The sequence below is a fragment of the Nicotiana tabacum genome, chromosome 6 (assembly GCF_000715075.1).
Source record: "Nicotiana tabacum cultivar K326 chromosome 6, ASM71507v2, whole genome shotgun sequence".
Lineage (NCBI taxonomy): Eukaryota > Viridiplantae > Streptophyta > Magnoliopsida > Solanales > Solanaceae > Nicotiana > Nicotiana tabacum.
Window position 1 is genome coordinate 31,344,160 of NC_134085.1, and position 17,423 is coordinate 31,361,582.

A 17,423-nucleotide genomic window follows, 5' to 3' on the forward strand; every position below is an offset into this window, starting at 1 on the left:
TCCGTTAGTGTTCTCTAATAGAAGTACAAGTCAACTATCCAGCTGGAACGCAACTGCACAGAAGTGACTGTGTAGACAGTACATCGGTCACTTCTCATTGGGAAGAAGCGTATATCAAGAATTGACATCACTATCTATTGTGATAACTTTTGTGATATAACAACCTGGTGCAAGACACAACATTTTTGTGCATTCAGTGATATTCTCTCAAGCATAACAGTGTTTATCCAGCATTGAAGTCACTGGTGTGTCAAGAACAAGAAGACAACTCCACTAAGGATAAGTTTCTTAATGAGTTTATGTACATCCGTAGTTGAGTTGTAATCTTGTTATTAGCTCTTCATTGTATTTCTTAGTTTGCTTTCTTAGAAGCTTTGTCTTAGGAAAAAATCAAAAAATCCGTAAACTTCCGAGTTTATGTTGTGACTAGGAATAGTCATAAGTTTAAAGCCTTTGTAACTAGGAGAGTTATAAAGTGGCTTGTGGTGAGAGCATCACAAGTTAGTTGAAGTCTTTGTAATAGGGTTATTGCAAAGTGGCTTGTAATAGGGAGATTGCAAGTTAGTGAAGTTAAAAGCCTACAAGAGTAAGTCATGGTTTTTTGATCCCCTTGTGTGAGATTTTCCACGTAAAAAATCCCCTATCTTCTTTACTTTCAGTTTCTATAGCATTCTCAGCATTATCGCATATAGGACCAGGTACTCTAGAGTTTGGTGGACTCGTACAAACTAACATAAACTTATAACCATACCGAATAATAGGTTAAGTTTTTAATTTTATAAAAATAAATCAAAAAAATACCTAACCATACCGAATAATTTATATATGAAAATATAGTTTATATATTAAGTTTAAAACTAATAAAACATTAAATTTTTTTTTCTTGAGTCATGGAATTATGGAAATGACTACAAGCGACCAAATAATTAATACCCAAAGTCCAAACTTCCAAACCTATTCTACTACTCATATCGAGACTAAGATAGTTCCAGCATCTTGAGTAACAAGCCACTAGGTATTCCAGCGATCTTCAGTAGTAAGCCACAAGGTATTGAATATCTTTCCTCTCATATGGTTTAGATTTTTCTTGTTGGATACTAATATTCTAATAAGCTCTATTCTTGAGTCCCAACTTGATTGATTTTTTTCACTCGTATGATATATATTTCTCTTGTCTTTGCTTAATTTGTCTTATGTTACCATAGAATAGTGGGACGAATCTCTATTCTAGACATCTTTCATGTTCCTTTGATAATCACTTTTAATGTAAAAATGTCTAGAAAGTTTTGCCAAAGTCATATGGAAGTACACATTTATCGCGTTCTAACTTTGGCTAGCAACTCTTGTATGATGTTTATTAAAAAATACCAAAAAATTAACCGAACGATACTGATACCAAAGAGAAATCCAAATAATTTGGATGGTTTTAAAAAGTCTAATTTTGGTTATACAAAATAAAATAATCAAAAATTTATATGGTACAAATTTTATAAAATAACCAGCTGAACCGAACCATTGACACATCTACTTGTTGGCTTATATGATTGTGTTTGCTCTCTTATTCTTGTTAGAGATCATGCCTATGTTTATGGTTAATTATGAAGGCATGGATACTTATTCTTGATTTGTTGAATTTCTTGAATTATCCGTAGTCATATTGAAATTCCATGAGCACATATTCGTATATTTTATTAAGTCCTTGTGTATCATTTATAAAAAATCCTTGAACATATGCATACATTTTGTATATGGATACTTGATTTGGATTGAGAATTTTGACATGAAATATAAGACGTGCGGATGGGATACAGTTATGGCAGACAGGACATGATGATCGAATATCTGATTATAAGTGAGTTAAAATCTCCTCTTTGTGCTTGGATTTGGATCCATCCCTCTGAAGGCAATTACCCATGTCACTTTGGGCCCTATAAGTGTGGCCAGTACATGAATTTTGTATTAGATCGACACATGGATTTTTTATTGGGTTTTGGTGATACATGAATTGTGTATCGGGATACATGGATCTTGTACCGACTTAAAAATACATATATATTCTTGACTCACTTAGATGCATTCATTTAGATGCTAATTGTTACTTGACATCCTTATATGCTAGTTTTGAATCTCGACCCCGTTATTTGAGCATAATATCTTTTAATACTACATCTGGACAACATTATGATTATTTCTTGAATTGAAAATATATGTTGAACATCTTTCAATTATTGATATCTTTGATTCTTGTTATTCATGAGATATTCTAATGTTTCAGTTCTAAATTCTGCTATTTATATCTATGTTGGTAAGTATCAAGATATATCTAACCTCGCTATTACTTCTTCGAGGTTAGGCTTGATATTTACTGAGTACCGATAGTAATGTACTCATACTAGGTTTTTGCACATCTTTTTATGTAGATCCTCAGGTGGATCCTAGTAGAGCTTCTTGACTGAGCTTTGGTGACTGTACAAAGACTTAGGGTGACCTGTACTCCATGGATCCATTTAGCAGTTCCCGAGTCCCTATTCCTTTTGCATTTTCTGTCTATTATTCTTTCAGATAACTTTGTTATGTATATAGAGTTATTCTATTTCAGTAGTTGCTCATGTATTTGTGCCACCTAGTTTGGATGATTATACAGTATTGGCCGTGTTTAGGCTGAGTTACGACTATATAAGGTATTGGTACTGTTTTAGACTATTTTTGTCTTTAACTACTATTTGACATTAGGATTATTAACAAGTAAAGATATTACAAGTGCATCGTTGTAGGGGATGATCATGCCGTCTGCATCTTCATCGTCAACGTTATGTTGTCTCCTTCCAAAAACTTGACGAATCCACTTCCCATGTGTAATTGAGATCTTGAATGTTTATTTTGCTGTTGTGTACGTTACTCCGTTGACCTTCTCACCCCCGGTTATAACATTTACAGTCCTCTTTGGCGACGAGGGTTTTGGTGGTTCTTGCCTATTTTTCATATAAAATTGTTTTCCTTTTTCACTAAACAAATCAGTGAGTTAAGCTTTTTTAAGTAAATATTCAACATCCCCTTGCAAGAGCCTGCAATCTGCTGTTCTATGTCCATGATCATTATGGAATTCGCACAAGAATTTCTGGCTTCTTTTGCTGGGATCTGTCCTCATCTCTTTTGGCCATCGTACTTTATCACCCATATCTCTCAGCACATCTACCAACTTGGATTTACTGACGTTGAAATTATAATCTCATACTCTTGATCGGGAGTTTGGATCGTTGTTTCTTGCTGTATCCCGTTCCTTATTGAATCGGGAAGAAGAACTCGTCTCTTTTTGTCTCAATCTTGAATCAAACCGTGCCTTTCTTGTTTTGATCTGGAATCTCGTCCTGCGGGTCCCATGTAAGACTCGTACCTATTCTTTTTAGACCTTCATATGTTTCCGAACGTCTAGACCCAAACCTTTCCTCTACCTTTAGTTGAGATACCATATCTTTTTCTATTCGTAACTTTGTACTGTACCTATTGATCAAAATGATTAGAACCTTAAATTTCTTTAGATAAGTAAAAAATGAAGAAAAAAACCTTTCAATTCTTATCACCTGCCTCATGTATCGACTACCGCCAGACCGCTCTATAACAACATCCCTATATAACAACACTTCACTATAAAAACTAAATTTCTTCGAAACCAATTTTTATGTTATGTCATAATATATGTTCTCTATAACAATACTTCGCTATAACATCTAAAAATATTTGGAACAAACGAAGCTGTTATAGAGAAGTTTGACTGTATATCAAAATAGACATCTAACAACATCCAAAAATTACAACCAAATATAAAAAATCCAAGCGCATTTAACTTTGAAATAATTTTTTAATTTTCATTATAATTAAATTTAAATTCTAATAAAACCATTTTATACTTATCTAACGTTAAAGCATAAATGGAAAATTCCAATGTAACAGTAGCATTTCATCTTTTTGGAAAATTAACCCAAGCACCAAGCAACTCCTGTCTCCACGTATATATATGAAAATGAAGAATATACACACACTTATAAATACAGAGAGGCACATCACCAAATCTCATCAGCAAAAACCCCTATATCTATCTTCCCCTTTTCTCCCCCATTCTCTTTCTAAATTCTCAATCCGATTTCACTTTTTAAAATTCTCAGTCCACTGCTCTATCTAATCAGAATTTTATAGGATTGATACGCTTAAAGCTTTTAATTATATAAAATAGATATTTATTGGCATAAAATTGTGGGAATTTTCATTTTCGATCTATAATTATCTGGGTATTTATGTGTTGTTTAGATTGAATTGATAAACATAAGATATTTGGGTGGGTTTTTGAATCAAGAATGAAAATTGAATCTACAAGGAATTGATAATAAAAGAAGAAAAATGCCGGGTTTAGCACAGAGAAATGATCACCAATTGGGTGGGTCGGATTCGGGTAATGGGTTCTGGTCAAAGCATAACGATGGCATCGGCCACAATGAGCTCCAGAAGGTAGTCAATTTGGATTCTTCCTTTTTTTTTTTATTGAAAAATATTCTGAATTTTGGGCTGTATTAATTTTACTTTTTTTGTTGGTGAATTTGGATTGGTGACTGTGAGTTTGTCTTTGGATCTTGTGATGTAATAATGGGTTAATGGAGTGGTTTTATGGATTGAACTTTGCCATTTTACTGAATTATATTGATATCCAGTGTGAAGTTTTTGTAGTTATTGATTTAGTTATGTTATATGGAACGTTAGAAGCTCACGACAATCTAAAGAACAATATTGCTGTAGCAAAATCTTGAAAATAAGACAGGTTGCCCGCTTCAATAGGTAAAGGTGACCTGTAATGGTGTAAAAATTCCTTATACTGACAGTGTGTATAACTTTGACTTCAAGTAGTTATCAATGTGGTAATGTCATATGAATGTAAGAAGGTCACAACAATCTAAAGAACAATTGTGCTGTAGCAAAATCTTTAATGGGTTTTTTGAATTCAGAAATGATTGATTAGTTGGAGTGAAATTCCTTTTCTGTTTTACAGCAATGCTTCATCTATGAATTCAGTTACATGTAAAATGTTTCAGGATAACTAGGGTTCAATTTTATTTTCATGTTTTATTAAGTATGAATTGCTCGATTACTTAAATCAATGTGATTTAGTTCTAATAGCAAGAGAATGATGCAAAATGTTTCTTTTATCGGTTCGTAGTTCTGGAGCGAGCTATCACCTCAAGAGAGGCAGGAGCTTCTGAGGATTGATAAGCAAATCCTTTTTGAGCAAGCTCGTAAGCACATGTACTGTTCTAGATGCAATGGGTTACTGCTTGAAGGGTTTTTGCAAATTGTCATGTATGGAAAGTCTTTGCAGCAGGAGGGAGCGTGTGCGAACCACCCTTCTGGCAGAGTAAGGGCCTTGAAGAATCAGTGTGATGGGGGTTTGTGTGTGACAACAGGTTGTGAGGATGACGCTCAAGATCCATCCGTCCATCCTTGGGGAGGTTTGACCACAACACGAGATGGAGCACTTACCTTATTGGACTGTTATATATATACAAAGTCCTTGGAGGGGCTTCAAAATGTATATTTCTTTTCCTCAATAAATATCTTTCTCCATAATCTTCCACTTTTCCTCTTACCTTTCCTTTGAATCAGGTGTTTGACAGTGCACGTGCAAGGGAACGGGAGAGAGAACTGCTTTATCCTGATGCATGTGGTGGAGGTGGTAGGGGTTGGATAAGCCACGGAATGACAGGCTACGGCAGAGGGCATGGAACAAGAGAAACATGTGCTCTTCATACAGCTAGGCTTTCCGTCGACACATTGGTGGATTTTTGGTCTGCCCTTGGAGAAGAGACACGACAATCTCTTTTAAGAATGAAGGAAGAGGATTTCATTGAAAGGCTCCTTTACAGGTGTGTGTACATTGTCATTCATTCGATTTCTTATTTTTTGAATACTTACTCTCACCCTCTTTTGCTTCCTAACCATCTAGTGTGTAATTCAGTAATTAGATGCATTGTGCTGAGGCAGTTATTAATCTTACAATTGCATGTATAATTGAGGAGTTCTTAATTCTAAGTCTTAGCCCCATGAATTTATCTTGTAGTTTTATCCAATGTGGTGTAAAATTCTCGAGGAGCAAATACCACTTTAATCTGTTTGTATATTAGTTCTGCTTTGGTGCGGTGTAATCGGTGGTGATTTTTCTATGTGGGTGTAATTGTTGGTGGAGCTTCCTCAAATGATTTCTGGAGTTCACGACTGAAGTTAAGTGGTTATTTTAATTATGATCAATCACTGATGGTTACCTTAGTGTCTGCCTTTTAAAACGAAGGTAAAAAGATCTAGATAAATCAAGCTATAACTGTTAGGAAAGGACATATTTTGGACTTTAACGTTTAAGGTTGTAAGGGATAGGTATGTCTGATATAAGAGCCAAGGTAGTATAATGTACAAGAGCCCAGCACTTCTTTTAATGACATTGATGTGTCAAGCAATATTGGCTTTGATCTTGAATGATGATTCAAGCGACTTAACATCAGCAATTATATTGGGTGATTTTCCTGTTATTGGATGCTGAAGTTAGCAAGAATGCAGGTTGCGGCAGTATTTCAATAAGAAAAGTCTCGGCGACCTGCCTCGCCGCTAGCAAGTTAATATCCACTGTAGGTGGTCTCTGTTTCCTGCCGCAGATACAATCACTGGAACATCAAGTTCCCATATTCTTTTCTGTCCTTTAGATGGACATCAGGATTTCTTTTTAAAACATTTTTAACAGATAATTTGCTTATTTTAGAAGTTTTTGGTTGCAGGTTTGATAGCAAGAGGTTTTGCAGAGATTGCAGAAAGAATGTTATCCGTGAGTTCAAGGAGCTGAAAGAATTGAAGCGTATGCACAGAGAACCTCGTTGCACTAGTTGGTTCTGTGTTGCAGATACTGCTTTCCAGTACGAGGTGTGATTATTTTTCAGCGTAAACTTTTTCTTTTTTTTTCTTTTTTTGGTTTATGAAGCACAAATGTGGAAATTTAGCTATATCTTTTCCTTTTCTGCTTTCTTATATTTTTGGGGAAATGAAATGTTTCTGCTGCCACTTTAATATTAATATTCAAGGGCTATACATTGTTAAAATTGTGCTATGGTAAGTATAGTTTTCCCTGCACATTAATCCCTTGAAGCTGTTTCTTTTCGTCAAGGAAAGGCTGCAAATGATTGAAACACTGGCATGAATTCACTTTCCTACCGACCTACCCTGCTCCCCCTGCCAACAAAATTGAATGCTAAGGAGAGAAAAATAATGAGAGACAGGAAGACCTAAGAAGCTGATGCTTTGATTCCTGGATCTTAAGAAAAAGTTGTAGTTACCATTTTATGCTCCCAGCTTGATGCCATTTTACTTTCATATTCTCAGGTTTCTAATGACACAATCCATGCTGATTGGCATCAGACTTTCATTGACAACTTTGGGACATATCACCACTTTGAATGGGCAGTTGGAACTGGAGAAGGAAAATGTGATATATTGGACTATGAAAATGTTGGCTTGAGTGGAAGAGTTCAAGTTAATGGTCTTGACTTGGGTGGTTTGAATGCCTGCTACATCACTTTACGCGCATGGAAAATGGACGGCAGATGTACCGAGCTTTCAGTCAAAGCACATGCCTTGAAGGGGCAACAATGTGTACATTGCAGGCTTGTGGTTGGGGAGGGTTTTGTAACAATAACAAGAGGTGAAAGCATTAGAAGGTTCTTTGAGCATGCTGAAGAAGCTGAAGAAGAAGAGGTAGTCAAGTTTGTGAGGCTTCTGAAGTATCTCTTTGTTGCTGCTCTTTCATTATTTAGTGTTGCTATCAGATGCTAAGATATTGTTTATGTTGTGAAATTCTCAATTTTATGGTTGTGGCTTGATGTTTCCTTTAAGGATGATAATTCCATGGACAAGGATGGAAATGATCTCGATGGTGAATGTTCCCGTCCTCAAAAACATGCGAAGAGTCCTGAACTTGCACGAGAATTTCTTCTAGATGCTGCAACTGTAATTTTTAAAGAGCAGGTAAGCCCTTCCCCTGCTTCTGTTGTCAGTACCAGGTGCTTTAGTCTATTCGTAAGTGGTTTCTAAAGCAGTACTAACTTTTATCCTTTTAATTCTTCAACTTATTGAAGTTTTGCTTATCAGGAGATCATTAAAGAAACTTGAGCAATGGGAATCTGTTTTTTTTTTTTTTTTTTAAAATGCTAGAATTTATTCATACAGCATTAAGACAGTGCTGGAGTTCTGTACATTGTGGAAAAAGGGAGAAGGCAAATGTATATTCCTGTCTAAAACTGTAGGAGTTCTAGGAACTCTAAAATAGATTCAGCTTCATTAACAAGTTCTATTCTACACGAAAAGTAAAACAAACAAAAAATACCATTAGCCTTTATCCTCTGAATGTGGTTATTTATCTTCAAAGCATCTCAAGTTCCTCTCTTTCCAAACTGCCCACCAGATGCAAGCTGGTAAATGCTATAGTGTTTCACCATGTTATCTTCCTTCCTTCTGACCCTGCCCTAATCCAGTTTCTCAGAAAGTCAGCACTGTTTCTAGACATAGGCGATTTGATACTCAAAAGGTTCAAAAACAGTTGCCAAATCTGATCTGTAACTGGACATTGAAGAAATAGATACTGGTTGCTTTCTGTGTATCATTCCGGTCTCCGGATAAGTAGCATCTGCTGCATAGCAGTGTGAGTCTATTTTATATAAGAAAACATCAAGTTGCTTGAATCTAGCTACTTGCTTTGCAGAAAAGGACTTTTTTGTCAGTCGATTCTCTAATCAAAGATGATAGGTATAAGGGCTTATCTTGCTAAGCTTCCAAAATTTGCTTATTTTCAGAAGTGCTTTTATTAATTTGGATTTTCAGAGAAGTGCTTTGGTTTGTGTTTGACCAATTCATTTCAGAAGCGCTTTTGTCAGTAGTAGAGAAGCAATCCGTCTTTCGATAAATTGAGGACGGATAGTTTGGTAAGAGTATTTTTGTCCTGAAAAATTAATTTTGTGCTTCTGCTTTTAGAAGTTACAAATGTCTGCTTCTCCCCGCAACAAGAAAACTACTTTCCGACTACTTAAATCACTATTTCTTCGAGAAGTTTAGCCTGAACACCTTGACTCTCTAAAATAGCACTTTTAGTGTCTGGAAAGATTGGCCAAACAGGACCATAGCTTATCAAAAAGAAAGATTGGCCAAATAGGCTATAAATTTAAGGTGGTAGAATAAGTTTGTGTATTTTAAACAATTCTTTAGTTAGTAACTTTTGCATTTTTAATTTTTGTAGCCTTATATTATAAACGTTTCGCCGCAACAATCTTCTTTTACGAAGCAATTGTGGAGAGTGAATAGCAGGCAGATTATTTAGATTCTTATCTGCTTAATGTTTCTAGGGAGCTAAGTCAATTGCTTGGGAATCTATGTTACTGGATCCTCCAAAAAGGCTGTCAGGTGTTTGTCGGTTCCTCCAAAAATAGTGCATTTTTGGACGATCCGGGTGACGTAGTTTGGATTCTATTCACATAATCATTCGACCAATAACTGCCTTTTGTTTTCTTCTAATATTTCTTATAATTGGAAGACAAGCTAGTGTACTAAATTGTGCGCCTTAAATATCCTATGCTAGTCTTATTAAGTTTCGCTCTGTTTTCCCTCTAATAGGGTAAAGTTCAGTTTATCACTTAATAGGAATCTTCTGTCACATGATATTAATATCATGAAGCTGCAACTAAAATTAGGAACCAAATAAGATCTCCCTTTTTGGAACCAAGTTTGAGATGATTTGGGAATTGCAATGCTTGGTTAATTTTGGTGCTTGAATTTGTTCTGACACGGAAATATATACAGGTTGAAAAAGCTTTTAGAGAAGGAACAGCACGGCAAAATGCACATAGCATATTTGTCTGTCTTGCATTGAAGTTGCTAGAGGAGCGTGTACATGTTGCCTGCAAGGAAATTATTACTTTAGAAAAGCAGGTACTTGGAAGATGTATTTATAGATTAAGTCCTGTCACAGCTTCTTCTTTTAGTACAACAACAACGATCCAGTATAATCCCACAAGTGGGGTCTGGGGACAGCTTCTTCTTTTAGTATGAATGCTTATTCCTGCTTGTAGAGGTATGGTTTGAGTCTGCTTAATTTGTTGATGCAGATGAAACTTCTTGAGGAAGAAGAGAAGGAAAAGCGTGAAGAAGAAGAACGCAAGGAGCGGAGGAGGACAAAAGAAAAGGAAAAGAAACTTCGGAGGAAGGAGAGATTAAGAGAAAAAGAAAAGGATAGAGAGAAGAAAGGTTGTGAATCAAATGAAACTAATTTTGTTCCTGATGATTCAAAGGAGGAGATTTGGAGGAAGGAGAGATTAAGGGAAAAAGAAAATGATATAGAGAAGAAAAGTTGTGAACCTAACCAAACTGATGATGTTCCAAAGGAGGAGTCAACACCTAGTGTTGATGATGATGAGTCGAATTTGATAAGCAAAAGGGGTTCATTGAGTGAAATGGGTGAAGTCAATCGTTCCAGTCCTTTATCCCCGGATAACGAATATGATCTACTTTTGGATAGGTATCATCGCTCGAATATGCAAATCCACTCTGATGACTATCCTGAGGAATTCAACATTAAAGATATGAATGTTTCTTCTGCAAGTGATCATTTGAGATACTCCCGGCGGAGGCTGAAATTTCGAAATGATTCCCAACCAGATTCAGGCCAGAAATGGTTTGATAGACGACGGTTTGCTGTTGTTTCAGAGAGTGGAGGTGTAGTGAGCAAGCATGACCCAAGACATTACTGTGATGACTTTGGAGCTTCTAAAAGTACTAATAGGTTGAATAAGCAACTAAGAAATAACGTTGCAAAGTCCAACATACATAATGGTACCTCCAAGTTTGCGGAGAAGCTCCAATGTTCAAATAATAAGAGGATGAATGACCGATATGACTCTGCCGCTTGCAGCTGTAACCAACACATCGATTATAGATCGAAGTTGGATCCAAATATGGCCAGAGAAATACAAGATAACAAACCTGTGAGTAAGTCAGCATCTTCATCAGATATCTCCAAGCAGTATTATCATGGAAACAAATATAATCAACTCGAATACATGCGAGAAAATGGTAGAAGACTCAAAAACAGAATGACTACAGGTAATAATCTCTCCAGCTGGGATTCTCCTGTTACTAAGAAAGTATGGGAGCCAACAGAATCACAGAAGAAGTATCCAAGAAACAGCTCTGACTCTGATCTTACATTGAGTACTGAAACTCTAGAGGATCCAGAATATTCGATTTCCAATAGTTCGGAAGTATCTAGTCCTCTTCAGATCCATCATGAAGAAAAGGACTTTCAAGAATCAAGAAAACCTGGCTCCAAACCAGAAAGCAACTGCAGAACTGGTTTTCATTTAGAAGAGAAGTCCCAGCACTATTTGAAATATTTAGGAGGAGATGATGAAAATGAGTCGATGCAGGGGTCTTCTTTGGTTTCATCACAGAGAAGCTCTTCTAATTCTGATAATTGCTCATCCTGCCTTAGTGAGGGAGACAGCAATACATCCTTTTCAAATCCTCGACATCCAGAATCATCATCAACGTCAGATTCAGAAGATTGCAGCCAAAAGTCAGAAGGAAGAGGAACTTCAGAAATTAGGAACGGCTTTGCTGATTGTTATGAAGTTGCGCAACAAAAGGGGAATGCTACTGGTAGTGGTGTTCATGTTGAGTGCCTTACACCAGATGCTGCAAGAACAACTACAGTGCAAAATTTTCCTGTAACAGCTAATTCAACTTGCAGTAGTGGAAATATGAATGGGGCTTCTCTTGGAACTCAACCTCAACCTGTGCATCCACCAGTCCAAAATCAAGGCATACACTTCCCTTTGTTTCAAGCTCCTGCAATTGGTTATTATTATCAAAGTCCGGCTTCTTGGGGAGTAGCTCCTGCGAATGGCTTAATGCCATTTCCTCATCCAAACCACTATGTATTTGCTAGCCCTTTTGCTTATGGTCTGAATGCTTATACGCATTTCATGCAGTATGGCGGCCTACAGCATCTGACCCCTCCTGTTGTCAATCCTGGTCAATTCCCTGTTTACCAGTCAGTTGCTCAAACAAATGACACGTGCACAAAGAAAAGTGCTAATGATACAACTGTTGGTGGGTTAAAAGATGCCCGTCACGAAGCTAATATGCAGAGGATGGGGCAGCATGCAACAGATAAACCAACTGTAGAAGCAGGTCAAAACGGGAAGTCTGGAAGTTCGGGCTTCTCTCTTTTCTCTTTCACTCCTGATCCCTTTTCTTTAAAACAAGGGATTGCGAGGAATATTTCTTCAGATTTGACAGCTGATCACACTGAGGGTGATGGTGGCTGCATTAAGAAAGATCCAGTTGAAGAGTACAACCCGTTTGCAAACCGGATTGAGTTTCCTTTTCCTGATATAGTTTGTTAACATTGATATGAGGTGGCTGCATGCCAGGTTTCAGGTTATATTCTCTACTGAGTAATGGAAGGAAGTTTGAGTACTTATAATGTCATACAGAATAATCCTCTCAAAAAATTTAGCAATTTTTTTTTCTTGATTTAGTTGATTGGTTTTGTTTTGTTTTGTTTTGAGTTGTAATCTTTTTTTTCTCCTTACGTAGAGAGAGCAAAGGTTGAGAGAATGACATAATGTTTCGAGTTAAATTGTATGCAATGAGCTTTTTCCTATACAGATGAATGTGGTGTTTGATCGGCATGATGTACTAATATTCAAATGATCCTTTATACCTTATTAGCTTGGTATCTTGCTAAATGATTCCAAATAACTGCGGGGATGAATGTTCCAACGGTACTACTCCCTCCGTTTCAATTTAGACGATGTGGTTTGATTCGACACAGAGTTTAAGGAAAAAAAAGATTTTTGAAACTTGTGATCTTAAAAGCTTAAGGGGTAAAAACTTTGTGTGGCCATGACATTTGTGTGATTATAAAAGTTTCTCACTAAGGTTAAAATGGGTAAAATGAAGAGTTTAAAGTTAAATTATTTTCAATTGTAGAAATGTGTTATTCCTTTTGAAACGGACTAATAAGGAAAGTGTCATCTAAATTGAAATAGAGGGAGTACTAGCCTGCTTGGTCAAGCTTCTCCAAAGCCAAAAGTGCTTTTTTTTCTTCTTAAACATTTGGAATTTGACCGGTGAGTACGAACTCCAAATCTTGAAACTGCAAGAACAATTTGCGGCAGTGAAGGAGAAACTAAAAGAGGCAGAAGAAGAAAATAATCGGTTAGAAGAGAAATTTATGTGGTTGAAGCATCGAATAATGTGCGATAGTGACTAAACAAACACATGGATGCTTTAAGTGCAGTTTTTTATTTTTATGTTGTACGTGTCATGTATTGTCTTTAACTGTTAACGAATTTAAATTTATATTAAGTTGTCTTTTATTTTATTTTATTTTATGTTATAGTGTTAAACTAATAAATAACCTGAAAAATAAAAACACATGCGCAAATTACGTAAGCATCAATAATTTTGCTATTATATATTTAATGTCATATATACAACTTAGAATACATATCAATGAGTCCCACAACCTGTATGCTTTAAAGCATTGGCTGGCCTGAGGTGCATCCATCTCGCCCGGCTACGCTAGTAGGATCATCCTCATCATGTCGCCTCTTTATCGAAGGATGCACTGAAGCATGATCGTTAGTAAGTCTGGCAGGCTCAGTAGAAGCGGTCATTGGGACATCAGTAACCTATAGAATTATAAGATATTTTAGTATATGAAATATAGAATACTAACATACGTGTTAGCAAATAAATTTAATGGTCATACCATGGTCTCAGCAGGCTCCTGAATAAGATCATCCGTCACGACAAGTTAGTAATATCGCACAATGTGGCCTCCGTGACGGGCGATGATAAAATTTTAAAAAATATAAACACTTTAAATATTACTGACTAATCTATAAGGTAAAAACACAGTGAAATAATAGTAATACAAACAAACCTGCACCTGAGTAGCGACACAATGCTTTGTCGGAACATCGAGGTGCACTGAAGTAGATGAAGTATGTGAAAGATCCTCAACAATACTCGATGGTGAGCCATAACTCAGTCGTCGCCCACTATGCACCTCTCGTATCGGACGATCAGCAGCAACTGTCGATGGCTCTGAACGATCAGGAAAATACTAATCCCACTCCTGCTGCGTAATTGCCGTGCCCGCGATCAACAATGGAGCTGACAGGGTCACCTGTGAAGTCCCTGGTGACAATTGAAGGCTGAATGACGACATATCATGAGGAGTATCGTGTGGATCAAGGTAGTACCCGACTGGTCATCTCTAATATCCTCCACGAGTGCCTCAGCGCCCCTTGCTGGGGACTCGTCCTCGCTGACCACCACGACCACGTGGGTCACCCCTCCCTCTCTGGCCACGCCTGCCACATCTGCTACGTTCAGGGGCCACTTGTGGCCCATGATGGTACTCCTCGGGCGGTACATAAGCAGCCTCGTATCCTAAGCGCCTATCCTCTCGGGCACGTCTCAATGTGTCAGCAGCAAGATCAGTAACCCGATGGCCAAACCCTGCACAACTACCGCTCCCTCCCCTGTATGTTGTAGTATCTCCAGTCCCAACTGGTAGAACTGGTGTAAGCCAATAGCCTGCATATCATATAAAATATTAATTACGGGAGGATAATGTAACATTATAAGTAAGTATAACAAATAACATACCAGTGCCTCATGCCTCCCGGCATATGGAATGTACCGACCACCAGCACGATGAACGAGATTCCTAACGAGAAGTCAAATAACTCTACGATACCAACTCATGTACTTATGGTCGCCTTCCAAACGGTCAGGTGGAGGGTATGGCGGAATCAGGCCATACCTCTGGTCCCAATCCTCTATCTGGGCCTCTAGCCAGGCCAAGTATGTTTGGACGACCTTGCGACGTTCATCCCGCTGGTAATGTGTCATGTCGTGATGATCTGGTCAGTCGTCTCATGAGTTACCGCTCCATTTCCCCCATTTCTGCTTCTTATTGCTTTGTTTATCAGTATTATGTGTGATCGAGTTGGTTGGCTCAGGTTCGGAAAGGTTTTGGTAAGGTTTGAGACACTTAGTCTCTTTTGAGGAAGCTTAAGTTAGAAAAGTCAACCAGATGTTGACTTATGTGTTAGAGGGCCCGGATGTGATTTCTGATGGTTCGGATAGCTTCGGGAGGTGATTTTGGACTTAGGAGCGTGATCGGAATGTGTTTTGGAGGTCCGGAGTAGATTTAGGCTTGAATTGACGAAATTGGATTTATGGTGTTTTCTGGTTGATAGGTGAGATTTTTATATAGGGGTCGGAATGGAATTCTGAGAGTTGCAGTAGTTCCGTTGTGTCATTTGGGATGTGTGTGCAAAATTTTAGGTCATTCGGACGTGGTTTGGTAGACGTTTTGATCAAAAGCGTAATTCGGAAGATTTTGAAATCTTAGGCTTGAATTCGATGTGTTTTGGATGATTCGATCTTGTTTGGGATGTTTAGAAGATTGGTATAAGTTTGGATAGTGGTATAGGACTTGTTGGTACTTTTGGTTGAGGTCCCGGGGGCCTCGGGGTGATTTTGGATGGTTGGCGGAACGTTTGGAATTTGGAAATGGCAGCTGAAGTTTTAGGACTGCTGTCATAACCGCATCTACGGTTGGGAGGCCACAGGTGCGACCCCCGCAGATATGGAGGACCAGTCGTAGAAGCGGAAAGAGCCTAGGAAGGCAGGAACCGCAGAAGCGGTTGAGGAACCGCACCTGCGATGGCGCATGTGCGGATTAGGCATCGTAGATGCGGAGATTGAGGATTTAAGTGAGTACCGCAGATGTGGCGTCTTGGACTGCAGAAGCGGACCGCAGAAGCAGACCGCAGAAGCGGTATCTGGACCGCAGGTGCGAGAAGCCTGGGCCAGAAGGTATAAAAGCATTCCTTCGCGATTTTGGAGTTGTTCTTCACCATTTCAAGTCGGTTTTGGAGCTTTTTGGGAGATTTTGAAGAGGGAATCAAGGAATATCGTCGGGAGGTAAGATTTTTGAGTCTAATGATCGATCCTATGGCATTATTTCACTGATTTGGCCTAAGATTAATGGAAATTAAGGGTTAAAAATTGGGAAACTAGGGCTTGGTATTGAGGACCTTGACTTGAGTATTTGACGGGGCATTTGTGGTCGGATTTTGGGACTTTTGATATGTATGAACTCGTGGGGAGATAAGGAATCTATTGATGTAAATTTTATCGAATTCCGAGACGTGGGCCCGGGGGTCGAATTTTGGTTAATTTCGGGATTTATGTTGTAAATTGATTATTTTCGCATGGGCTTCGTTCCCTTAGCATATTTTGACGTCATGATTCTGATTTTGGATAGATTCGACGGGAGTTGAGGCCGATTCGAGAGGCAAAGGCGTCGCGGCTTAAAGTTTGGACCGGATTGAGGTGAGTAATGATTTTGAATATTGTCCTGAGGGTATGAAACCCCGAATTACACATCGTTGTGCTATATTGAGGTGACACACACGCTAGATGATAAACGTGGGGTCGTGCACCGTTGGGGATTGTGACTTAGTCCGTCCCGAATGACTGTTTTACCGTGTATTTGATTGAAAACTGTTTGCTATCATCATGTTTTGAGATGAATGCCATATTTGGGCCTCGTGCCAACTATTTGGACCCTTAGAGGACTTTTACTGCTATTTTCTCACTGTATTGATTTTATTTCTGAACTCAGTCATGCTATATTCTACCTTTTTCATAACTCAGCCATGTTTACTCTATTTTAACACATTAATTGATAGTTTAACTGATATTTTTGGCTGAGCATCATATTTTACTGTTGTCCGAGTGGCTTATGAGATTCTGACTGAGTAAGGCCGAGGGCCTGTGTTGTGAGGATACTTTTGGGTCGGGCTGCATGCTGCAACCGTGATACACTGATTTATGATTATGAGGCCGAGAGTCTGAGATTGTATGCCACGAGGTGGCTTGTTGATATGAGGCCGATAGCCTATTGATTATGCCACGAGATGGCTTGATATTGCTCTTGGGCCGTAAGGGGCCCCTCCTGGAGTCTGCACACCTCTAGTGAGCGCGGGTACCCATTGTGATATGAGATATAGCCCGAGGGGCTGGTGTTGTTCCATGTTCTTGCCCGAGGGGCGGTAATTATGTGTTTATCTCTTCTAGTTGTGTGTCATTTACTTGTTTAACTGTTAAAAAGGTATTACAGAAGCTTATATTGAACTAATGTGTTTTATGAGATTTCAGTGTTTACTTGCATTTTACTGGATTTACTCTGCCTCTTTATAGCATGTTGTTGTGTTTTTACGTGATTTCTTATCACTTAGTCTTCATTTATTATTATTACTCAC

The 17,423-nt window shown here is 38.1% G+C and overlaps 1 protein-coding gene across 1 annotated transcript; it reads left to right on the forward strand.

Annotated features, from left to right (window-relative positions):
• The first annotated feature begins 4,073 nt into the window (after positions 1-4,073).
• On the forward strand, positions 4,074-12,764 carry LOC107819576 (uncharacterized). Its single transcript, XM_075254664.1, has 8 exons — positions 4,074-4,503; positions 5,207-5,575; positions 5,650-5,909; positions 6,810-6,951; positions 7,408-7,779; positions 7,918-8,049; positions 9,874-10,002; positions 10,179-12,764. The coding sequence occupies exons 1-8, from the start codon at positions 4,396-4,398 to the stop codon at positions 12,474-12,476; spliced, it is 3,810 nt and encodes a 1,269-aa protein (XP_075110765.1). The 5' UTR covers positions 4,074-4,395; the 3' UTR covers positions 12,477-12,764.
• The last annotated feature ends 4,659 nt before the right edge of the window (positions 12,765-17,423 follow it).